The 12,079-nt window shown below is 44.5% G+C and overlaps 1 protein-coding gene across 1 annotated transcript in view; it reads left to right on the forward strand.

Moving 5' to 3' along the window:
• Nucleotides 1-12,079, forward strand: part of LOC137306167 (DNA-binding death effector domain-containing protein 2-like) — a 37,600-nt gene that overhangs the window by 5,421 nt on the left and 20,100 nt on the right. The window contains 1 exon segment of the mRNA XM_067975228.1: nucleotides 7,459-7,569. Coding sequence (XP_067831329.1) covers nucleotides 7,459-7,569 — 111 coding nt within the window.

Raw genomic sequence — 12,079 nt, forward strand, 5'->3', positions numbered from 1 at the left:
GCCTGTTCCACAGGTCCACTATTCTCTTGGAAAAAGGACCACCTCCTGACATCTGGCCTTGTATAACTTGAGATCGTGACCCCTGGTCCTCCCTAACCTGTTCAATTGAAACAAACTGTCTACACAAACACAACCTATTCCCTTCATCATCTTGTAAACCTCAAATCAAATCACTCTCACATCTCTGAGCACCTCTAAAGTATAGAGTCCCAGCTCTTTGAGCCTATCCGGGTAACTGAGATGCTTTAAACTGGGAGTTAATCTTGTGGCCCTCTGCACCCTTTCCAAAGCTTCAATATCACCCACCATATGAGGAGACCAAAACGGGACATAGTATTCTAACTGAGGCCTGTCCAAGGCCTGAACTGAGAGTTCAGCTAGCAGATTAAGCTCCCAGTATGTACTTGAGTGTACAACTTCTAGAATCTGATTGACAGCATGACTAGCCACTCACAAACAGCACCATAACTTGCTGCTTGTAAGCCTGCCCTTACTCCATTGGTGTATTGGTGGATAATTACTGAGAATGAAATCCCCCATGGGAACCACTTTTAGGACACACAATAACTGGGTTATTTTTGGTTTTTGTATAAAAACATCAAAAATGAGAAGGCTTGTACCTTTCCGGGGGAGGAGGGGGTGAAATGGAGATACTGTATTTTATTTACAGTACTAAGTGTAGCAAATGGAATTTTTAACTGCCAAATTTTAAAGATTTTTTTGTGATGTATTCTAAATGCTTAAAGCAGCTGCTTTAATTTACACTGAGAACTCAATTGCCAGATGTTTTATGTAAACAGGTAACAACTTCAATCCAATTATTGGCGGGAGGTTCAGAATTAGGGGTCCTGAATTTTAAGTGGCAAGTACTAGAGCATAGATATTTAATGAAGGTGTAAAACTGCAATTAAGAAAAAAGTGTTGTATTTGGCCTTTGCTATAAACAAGCCATAACCAATAGAAGTCGATAGAGGTAAAAAGCTGCCCCCCCCCCCCCCCCCCCCCCCAATTACAAAACTAATGTATTTTTTTGTGTAACTGTTGTATTTGAAGGGAACAAATGCTTTTAATCTACCTGCTGTTGATAAGGAACCAAGCAAAAAAAAACTTCACTGTGTCTCTAGGGAGACGCTTTAATTGACAATAAGGAAGTGGCAGACTTGTATCTGTGCTCACAGTAGAGGAACAGGACAAAATACTAGCGGTACAAGGTCACCTAAAAAAAGACTTGGGGAGGAATTTATTGGATTTAATATGTTTAAAAAATGGTGATAGAGAAAATAATGGGACTTAAGACTGATAAATCTCCTGATGGAGGTACACCCTAGGGTATTAAAAGAAACAGGTGGGGGAATTGCAGATGTATTAGTCATTTTCCAGGGCACTCTAGATTTGGGAATTGTGGCTTTGGATTGCAAATGTCACTCCTTTTATTTAAGACTGGAGGGAGACACCAGGAAACTACAGATCTGTCAGTTATGGCGAAGTTACTGGAATCTATCAGGGATAGAATGGCTGAGCTGATCAGAGAGTCTACATGGATTTGTGAAGGATAGGTCTCGTCTGACTAATTTAGTTGAATTTTTTGAGGCGGTCACTAACATGGATAGGGGAGTGTCTATGAATATTGTCTATATGGACTTCAAGAAGTTATTTCATAAAGCTCCACACAACAGTGCCCATAATCGGTGGGAAATGTACAAGACAGAGGAGGAATCGTCGGAATGTACTCTGGTGATGTGACATGTTGTTCCCCAGGGATTTATACTGGGACCATGGCTTTTCACCATAAATATATATATCATGACTTGGATGAAGGAATAGACAGTTGTATATCCAAGTTTGCAGATGACACGTAAGTTTGGAGTAATTTGTGTGGATGGGACACACAGATTAAGTGAGTGGGTAAAACTGTGGCAGATGGAGTTCAATGTGAGAAAGTGAGGGGTCATCCACTTTGGATCCAAGAAAGATAAATCAGAATATTATTAATAAGAAACTAGGATCTATGGAGGAGCAAAGGGATTTAGATGTCTGAGTACACACATCACTAAAAGCTTCTGCACAGGTATAAAAAGTAATCGAGAAAGCTCGAATCATAGAATGGTTATAGCACAAAAGGAGGCCATTCGGCCCATCGAGCCTATGCTGGCTCTTTGTAAGAGCAGTCCAATTAGTCACATTCCACCGCTCTTTCCCCGTAGCCCTTCAAGCATTTATCCAAATTCTTTTTGAAAGCCCAGATTGAATCTGCTTCCACCACCTTGTCAGGCAGAACATTCCAGATCATATAACTACTTGCTGCATTAAAAAGTTTTTCCTAATGTTGCCTTTGGTTCTTTTGCCAATCACCTTAAATCTGTGCTCTTTTTACTTCATGATTTTGAATACTTCTATCAAATCTCCTCTCAACCTTTTCTGCTCTAAGGAGAGCAATCCGAGCTTCTCCAGTCTATCCACATAACTGAAGTCCCTCATCCCTGGAACCATCTTTTCTTCACCCTCTCTAAGGCCTTCACATCCTTCCTAAAGTGCGGTGCCCAGAATTGGACACAGTACTCCAGTTGTGGCCGAACCAGTATTTTATAAAGGTTCAACGTAACTTCCTTGCTTTTGTACTCTATAAGTAGAGGCATAAAGCCCAGGATCCCGTATGCTTTTTTAACCACTTTCTCAACCTGTCCTGCCACCTTCAAAGATTTGTGCACATATACCCCCAGGTGTCTCTGTTCCTGCACCCCCTTTAGAATTGTACCATTTAGTTTATATTGCCTCTCCTCATTCTTCCTGCCAAATGTGTCACTTCGCACTTCTGTGTTAACTTTCATCTGTGTGTCCACCCATTCCACCAGCCTGTTTGTCCTCTTGAAGTCTATCGCTATCCTCCTCTCTGTTTGCTACACTTCCGAGTTTTGTCATCTGCAAATTTTGAAATTGTGCCCTTTATGTCCAAGTCATTGATATATATCAACAAACATGCTAATGGAAAGTCCGCCTTTATCTCAAGGGGCTGCGAATGCAAAGGGGGGGGAGCAAGTTATGCTACAGTTATACAGAGCCTTGGTCAGATCCCTTCTGGAGTACTGTGTTCAATTTTGGGCACCGCACCTCAGGAAGGATATATTGGCTTTGGAGGGGGTGCAGCACAGATTCACCAGAATGATACCGGGGCTTAGAGGGTTAAATTATGAGAACAGGTTGCATAAACTTTGCTTGTATTTGAGTTTAGAAGGTTATGGCTGATCCAATTGAGGTGTTTAAAATGTTAAAAGGATTAAATAGAGTAGATACAGTTGAGAAATCCAGAACAAGGGGGTACAATCTTAAAATTAGAGCTAGGTCATTCAGGAGTGAAATCGGGAAGCATTTTTTCACACAGGGCCGTGGAAATCTGGAGCACTCTTGCCCCCAAAAGGCTGTGGTTGCTGGGGGTCAATTGAAATTTTCAAGACTGAGATTGACAGATTTTTGTTAGGTAAAGGTATCAAAGGATATGGATCAAAGACAGGTAAGTAGAGCTGAGGTACAGATCAGCCATGATCTAATCGAATGGCGGAACAGGCTCGAGAGCCTGAATTTCCCACTCCTGTTCCTAATTTCACATTCATAAAACTGCAACAAATCACAACTGATATAGATATAGTTGTCAAAATCAGGTACGTAAATTTCCAATGAAATCTAAAAACAACCTCGGCTGATCTGCTGCTGAAACCTTCAACCATGCTATTGTTACCTCCAGACTCGACTATTCCAATGCTCCCCTGGCCAGCCAACCATCTACTATCCTCCATAAACTTGAGCGCATCCAAAACTGCCGCTCCGAACCAAATGCACACGAAGACTCACTCACCCATCACCCCTGTGCTCACTGACCTAAACTAATTCCCGGTTCACTAACACTCACCCTCGTGTTCAAATCCATCCATGGCCTCACCCCTCCCTATCTATGAAACCTCCACCTGCCCTACAACTCTCCGAGAACTCTACGTTCCTCCAACTCTGGTCTCTTGTGTATCCCCCATGCTCTTCGGCCCACCAGTGGTGACTGTGCCTTCAGCTGTCTAAGCACTAAGCTCTAGAATTCAATCCCTAAACCTCTCTACCTCATTTAAGATGCCCCTTAAAACCTGCCTCTTTAACCAAGTCACCTCTCCTTTGGCTAGGTGTCCATTTTTGTCTGATAACGCTCCTGTGAAGCCTCGGGGCATTTTCCTACGTTAAAGGCGATATATAAATGCAAGTCATTGTTATCATTTTGGATTCTTGCTAAATTGAAAAATTCAGCAGTAGAAATTAGATTTGTAACATAATAAAATTGTTCAACTTACTTAACAGTATGATTTTTCATCAGTGGCTTGCTTCTCTCCAAGAAGTCTAGAGCCAGCCATTCATCCTCCCTCACCTCCCATTGTCCAGCCTACCTGTAATCTGCCTCACTTTCCTGCACTACATTTCTCCCCCCGCCCCCCATCCCACACCCCTGCACCGCATTCTATCCAATATTGCCTCCTTATCCCCCCTACTCCATTCGATCTGGTTTATTCAACCCGACAATGTGGAGAATTGCCCAGGTATGTCCTGTCCACAAAAAGCAGGACAAATCCAATCCGGCCAATTACCGCCCCATCAGTCTACTCTCAATAATCAGCAAAGTGATGGAAGGTGTCGTCGACAGTGCTATCAAGCGGCACTTACTTACCAATAACCTGCTCACCGATGCTCAGTTTGGGTTCCGCCAGGACCACTCGGCTCCAGACCTCATTACAGCCTTGGTCCAAACATGGACAAAAGAGCTGAATTCCTGAGGTGAGAGTGACTGCCCTTGACATCAAGGCAGCATTTGACCGAGTGTGGCACCAAGGAGCCCTAGTAAAATTGAAGTCAATGGGAATCAGGGGGAAAACTCTCCAGTGGCTGGAGTCATACCTAGCACAAAGGAAGATGGTAGTGGTTGTTGGAGGCCAATCATCTCAGCCCCAGGACATTGCTGCAGGAGTTCCTCAGGGCAGTGTCCTAGGCCCAACCATCTTCAGCTGCTTCATCAATGACCTTCCCTCCATCATAAGGTCAGAAATGGGGATGTTCGCTGATGACTGCACAGTGTTCAGTTCCATTCGCAACCCCTCAAATAATGAAGCAGTCCGAGCCTGCATGCAGCAAGACCTGGACAACATCCAGGCTTGGGCTGATAAGTGGCAAGTAACATTTGCGCCAGATAAGTGCCAGGCAATGACCATCTCCAACAAGAGAGAGTCTAACCACCTCCCCCTGACATTCAACGGCATTACCATCACCGAATCCCCCACCATCAACATCCTGGGGGTCACCATTGACCAGAAACTTAACTGCACCAGCCATATAAATACTGTGGCTACGAGAGCAGGTCAGAGGCTGGGTATTCTGCGGCGAGTGACTCACCTCCTGACTCCCCAAAGCCTTGCCACCATCTACAAGGCACAAGTCAGGAGTGAGATGGAATACTCTCCACTTGCCTGGATGAGTGCAGCTCCAACAACACAAGAAGCTCGACACCATCCAAGATAAAGCAGCCCGCTTGATTGGCACCCCATCCACCACCCTAAACACTCTCCCTTCACCACCGGCGCACTGTGGCTGCAGTGTGTACCATCCACAGGATGCACTGCAGCAACTCGCCAAGGCTTCTTCGACAGCACCTCCCAAACCCGCGACCTCTACCACCTAGAAGGACAAGAGCAGCAGGCACATGGGAACACCACCACCTGCACGTTCCCCTCCAAGTCACACACCATCCCGACTTGGAAATATATCGCCGTTCCTTCATCGTCGCTGGGTCAAAATCCTGGAACTCCCTTCCTAACAGCACTGTGGGAGAACCGTGACCACACGGACTGCAGCGGTTCAAGAAGGCGGCTCACCACCACCTTCTCGAGGGCAATTAGGGATGGGCAATAAATGCCAGCAACGCCGGCATTTGTTGCCCATCCCGTGAACGAATAGAAAAAAAACCCGATGCCCCTCATTCCCATAATCTCCAACCACCCCCATCTCCAATCTCTGGCCCCATATGCATAGCTACTCCTCTCTGCCCATATTACCCCCCTTTTGCCCTTTACTTATCCCCTTGCTCCGCTCCTACCTGTCCTGGCCACCCCTGTATCCTCACAGGTAAATCTCTGGCTTTTCTCTGCTCGCACTCCCTCATCCAACTGGCCCCAGGCCTGTGTTTGTTTGCCCTCCCTTCTCCACCTGTACCTTGCTACCCCTCTTTGACATCTGACTGCAGCTTGTGCTGGAAAACTGAAAATTTGTTTTTACAGCAGTCATTTCACTATAAGTAGTGGAGTAAATGCTTCAACTGTGAGTTGCCAGTTTCCAGGTGAAGACAACAGGCATATGGCAATCAAGGTGGGTGAGGGAAGGACAACAAACGTTACTGGGCGCAGAGGCTTGCAGGGTGTGATAGGCTGAAGTGGGCCAGAGCCCTGGTGGAGGAGTGAGTGGAGGCGTGAGCGGAAAATGATAGGTCCAGGTATGCAACAGAGAGGTGGCCCAACATTTAGGTACTGTGATGGGAGAAGCCTGTGCAGGCAGCAGTAGCTGTCAATTTAAAATTAAGTAAAAGTAACATTTACCTGAAAGGAACACGAATTTAAAAATATCTTGTCTACCTACCTAGAGCAGCAGATCTGAGAAGTAGCACTGCCAACAAGTACTGGGAGAAGTGAAAGGTGAGCGTTAACAGGTTAGGATCTGCAGTGGATACCTTCTCTGTTTCAGTGACGTTAGTCACCCCCGTGAGTGGATCCCACGCCTCTTGCATGCCAGAATTGACTCTCGCTGCCTTATATCTACTTGCGCGGTAGTGTAACCCATGGGACAAAATATTGCATCCCGTGACATACAAATGAGTGTTATATCAATGGTTAAGATACGAAGAAAGGAGATAGTAGACAAACCTAAAGAGGACAAAGTCCCAGGTCTAGATGAATTGCACTCACGGATACTCAAACTAGGGAGGAGATAGCAGGTGCACTAGTATCCATATATAAAAATTCAATAGAATAGTGCCATAGGGCTGGTGGGCAGCAAATGTAATTCCTATCTTCAAAAGGGAGGTAGAACTAATCCAGGGAACTAAGACCAGTAATCTTAAGGCCAATGGTAGGAAAAATACTAGATGCCAAAAGCACTGGTATGGTGTTCCTTCCAGCGCCGATTGCATCGACTTATCTTCAGTTTTTGCACTGTAGTATGACTCAACAATAGCCGCTTTATGATGCTGCCAGATTTATTTGGTGACTCCAAGGTTAAGCCTGTATCAGCCATTATTAGATTTTGGAGCTTTGCTTTAAAATACTAAGTGGAGAATTAAAATGGTTGCTTTTCATCTATGGATTAACTGAGACCCAGATACTGTTGCAGGTTGTTTTTCCAACTTAACAAGTTTTTATTTTCTGCACACCCCTACCCCTCCAGTGTCTCCTGAGAGGTGCACTTACGGAAGTCCAGTGTCAGGAATTGGAGAACAGATGGAAAGCTGTTTAAATTCTGAGCATGCTGACTCAACGCAAAGCGAGTGGGAATCAGGTAATCTGCAGTCTTATTTGACTTATGAACAATGACGGACAGGAAAAGACCCTCTGGTCCATTTAGCCTGTCCTGCACAATTGAGATACCTTGTGTATCACAATATCTACACTCCCCACCCCATGCCATGTAATTTCCTGGGAGAGGCGAAAAACCAGACAAAAACCCCAGCCAATTTGGGGGGAAAACAAACTTTAAAAATTCCTCTCCGACCCCTTTGGCGATGGAAACTTGTCCAGGGGATCGCTCTGATCCTGAATTCTATGTATTACATTACCTACTTTTTGTACCAGGTGATCTCCACCCCAGCCAGAAACAGGTCCAGCTCTCGCTTGAAGGAATTCAGCGAATCAGCGTTCACCGCATGAGCCGGCAGCCTGTTCCAGAGGTCCACTATTTTCTGATCTTGTACAACTTAAAATTGTGATCCCTGATCCTCAATGTATTTAATTGGAACAAACTGTTAACTGGAACACAATCTTTTTTTTAATCTTAAACCTCAATCAGATCACCCCTAAGTCTACGCTTCTAAAGTGTAGAGTCCCATCTCTTTTAGCCTGTCTTGATAACTAAGAAGCTTTAAGATGGGAATTAATCTAGTGGCCCTCCTCTGTACCCTTTCCAAAGCCTCAATATCACCCACCATGTGAGACGACCAAAACTGGATACATATTCCAAATTTGAGAAGGGAAATCATGTTTGACAAATTTATTAGTTTTTTGAGAGTGCAACTAGCAGGGTAGATAAAGGGGAACCAATAGATGTATATTTGCATTTTCAAAAGGCATTTGATAAGATGCCACATAAAAGGTTGTTACACAAGATAAGGGTTTGTGGGGTTGGGTGTAATATATTTAGCATGGATAAAGGATTGATTAAAGGACAGAAAGCAGAGAGTAGGGGTGAACGGGTCATTTTCAGATTGGCAGGCTGTAACTCGTGGGGTGCTGCAAGAGTCGGTGCTTGGGCCTCAGCAATTTACAATCTATATTAATGACTCAGATGAAGGGACCGAGTGTAATGGATCTAAGTTTGATGATGATACAAAGCTTGGTGGGAAAGTAAGCTGTGAGGAGGACACAGATAGTCTGCAAAAGAATATAGACAGTTTGTGAGTGGGCAAGAAGGTGTCAGATGGAGTAGGGAAATGTGAGGTTATTCACTTTAGTGGGAAGAGTAGAAAAACAGCATATTTTTTTAAATGATGAACTATTAAATGTTGGTGTTGAGAGATTTGGGTGTGCTCGTAAAAGAAACACAAAGTTAGCATGCAGGTACAGCAAGCAATTGGGAAGGCAAATGGCATCTTGGCCTTTATTGCAAGGGGGTTGGAATACAAGAGTAAGGAAATCTTGCAGTAATTGTTAAGGGCTTTGGTGAAACCTCACCTGGAATACGGTGTACAGTTTTGGTCTCCTTATCTAAGGACGGATATACTTGCCTTGGATACGGTGCAATGAAGGTTCACTAGATTGATTTCTGGGATGAGAGGGTTGTCCTGTTAGGAGAGATTGAATAGAATGGGCCTATATTCTCTGGAGTTTAGAAGAATGAGAGGTGATCTCATCGAAACATATAAGATTTTGAGGGGGCTTGACAGGATAGATGCTGAGAGGTTGTTTCCCCGGCTGGAGAGTCTAGAACTAGGTGTCATAGCGTCAGGATAAGGGGTCGGCCATTTAGGACTGAGATGAGGCATTTCTTCACTCAGATGGTTTGGAATCTTTGGAATTCTCCACCCCAGAGGGCTGTGGATGCTCAGTTGTTGAGTATATTCAAGGCTGAGATAGATAGATTTTTGGACTCGAGGAATCAAGGAATATGGGGATCGGGCGAGAAAGTGGAGTTGATGTCGAAGATCAGCCATGATCTTATTGAGTGGCGGAGCAGGCTCGAGGGGCCGAATGGCCTACTCCTGCTCCTATTTCTTATGTTCTTATATTATGAGGCCTGACCAAGGTCTTGTACAAGGACAAAATGGTATGCTTTGTCTTGTGGCCAATTGTCCTATAAATGCTCCCCAGCTTCAGGCTATTCTGTTTTAAAAAGAAAATTCCACTGTCATGGTGGCTGAATGGTTTATCCTGTGAGTACCTGAGACATACAACAGCTGGCAGTTCTCGAGCACTTCTCTTGTACAGACGAGGCAGAGGAAAGATAGTGGGTGCTGAACATAGAAAAAAGTGCGAGCAGGAAAAATGGGGTGTGTGGGCTCACGGTGCTGTCGAAGAGAAAGGTTTTGGGAAGCTTTTTACAAGGGAGTTTGAAGGCAGTGACAGAGTGGCCAGAGATGGAGCAGCAAGAGTGGGGAGCAAGGAATAACCTGATCTCAGGGGAGGGATGGGTATCTGCAGGGACGTGTGCCTGGAGGGGTCGGCAAGGCGATGGAGGATTTTGGAAGTGAGGATGTACGAATAAAATTAGTTTCGGCTCCTGCTCCTGATTGCTATCCAGTGATCTTTGCCGGAGGTGGCAACTGAGAGTCAGCCTTGGCTGTGATGCCTTCCATGGTTGAACAGTCTGCTGATGCTTGCTAGCGAGGCTCACGCACATATAGTGACCATCTGGTGCGATGGTTCTATCCGTTGATCTGTACGTGAGTGAGGAGTTGTTGCCTTCAGGAAAGATGGGGAGAAAATAGTTGAGATGGGAGCTGATAAACTGACATTGTCTTGGTGCCATATCAGACTGGGCCAGGCATAAATAAGATACTACACCCTAATCATTAAATAATAATAAGGAATCTGTTACCATATTGGGAGTGCATTATAGATTACCAAATACAAAACTTGCATATATACCGTTCCTTTGAAATGTCGAAAAATGTCCCAAGAAGCTTCACAGAGCCGGAGGGAAAAAATGGACACCAAACCTGAGGAGGAAAGATTAGGAGGAGTTAGCAAAAGCTTGGTCAACAAGGGTCTTAAATAAGAAATTTGAAGTGAAGAACCAGAGTGGTTTATGGAGGAAATTCTAGAGAGTGGGGCCTGGCCGCCAAAGGTGGGACAAAGGGGAATGCACAAGAGGCCTGAGTCAATGGTACAGAGTGTTGGGGCACTGAAAAGCTAATGTAGGTCAGCAAGAATATGGGTGATGGGTCAGAAGGACTTAGTGCAGGGTAAATTACAGGCATCAGAGATTTGGATGAGTTGAAGCTGATGGAGGGTGGACGGATGGCTGGAAGAGCATTGGAAGAATTGAGTCTGGAGGTGATGAAGGTATGTTTGAGGGTTTTGGTGGCACATGAGCTGGGGTAAGGGCAGTGGTGGGAGATGTTAGTGGAGGCAGTCTTTGTGGTGGAGACGATATGGGGACAGAAACTCCACTTGGGGTCAGACAGGATCCCATGATTGTCAACAGTCTGGTTCAGTGTGAGATGGTGACTGGGGAGGGGGGTGGAGTCAGTGGCAAGTAGTGGGAAATAGGTAGGTTCACATTGAAAACATAAAGGAAAAGTGGAGTCCCAAATAGAGGTGTTGGACTGGAAATGAACTGATTTATGTGGGATGAAAAGGCAGTTGTATATGAACAATTTAATTGAATGTTTGAGGAAATGAGAGCTATTCAACGGAATGTAGTGGATGTTGTATTTGTGAATTTTCAGGTGTTTGATAAGGTGCTACATAAGAAGCTTAGTTACCAAAATAAGGCAGATGGTATGAACAGCCTGGATAGAGATGCTGAGGGCCAGAAAGCGCAGAGTATGGTTAAGTGGATGGATGTGGGTAGTGATCTGTCTTGGGACTTTTGTTTTCTATTTATCTCAGTACAAAAGGAAGCGATGTCAAAGTTTGCTGATGCCAAATTAAATGGAAAGGCAAAGTGTTGAGGAAGAATGCATGATTCCATAGGTTAGCAGTGTGGGTGGGAGATGCAGATACATTTTGGGAGACAGTGCAGTAAAGAAAGTATACTCCAATTGGAGAGTTGGAGAATTCCAGAGGTGCAGGTACATCAATTTTAATGGGTGGGAGTGCAGGTAGAAAAAGCCATAAAAGGCAAATAGCATTCTGGGTTTTATAGCTAGGAGCACTGAATATAAAAGCAACAAAGTAATGTTGAATTTGTGCAAGCCATTGATAAGGTCATAGTTGGAGTACGCAGTTCTGGGCACGCCATTATCGGAAGGATATTAGAGCCATGCAAAGGGGACAGTGAAGATTCCCGAGAATGATACCATTCAGAGAATCAAGCTGAATACAGAAAGTACAAAGGAGATCTTAAAAAAAGGAAGCAAGAGGGGCAAAGAGAGAGTATGAGAATAGATTAGTGGGTAGCATGAAAGGGAGCCCAAAACATAGGAACAGGAGTAGGCCATTCAGCCCCTCGTGCCTGCTCCGCCATTTGATAAGATCGTGGTGGATCTGTGATCTAACTCCATATACCTGCCTTTGGCCCATATCCCTTAATACCTTTGGTTGCCAAAAAGCTATCTATCTCACATTTAAATTTAGCAATTGAGCTAGTATCAATTGCCATTTGCAGAAGAGTGTTTCAAACTTCTACCACC

This window comes from Heptranchias perlo, chromosome 42 (genome assembly GCF_035084215.1).
Source record: "Heptranchias perlo isolate sHepPer1 chromosome 42, sHepPer1.hap1, whole genome shotgun sequence".
Lineage (NCBI taxonomy): Eukaryota > Metazoa > Chordata > Chondrichthyes > Hexanchiformes > Hexanchidae > Heptranchias > Heptranchias perlo.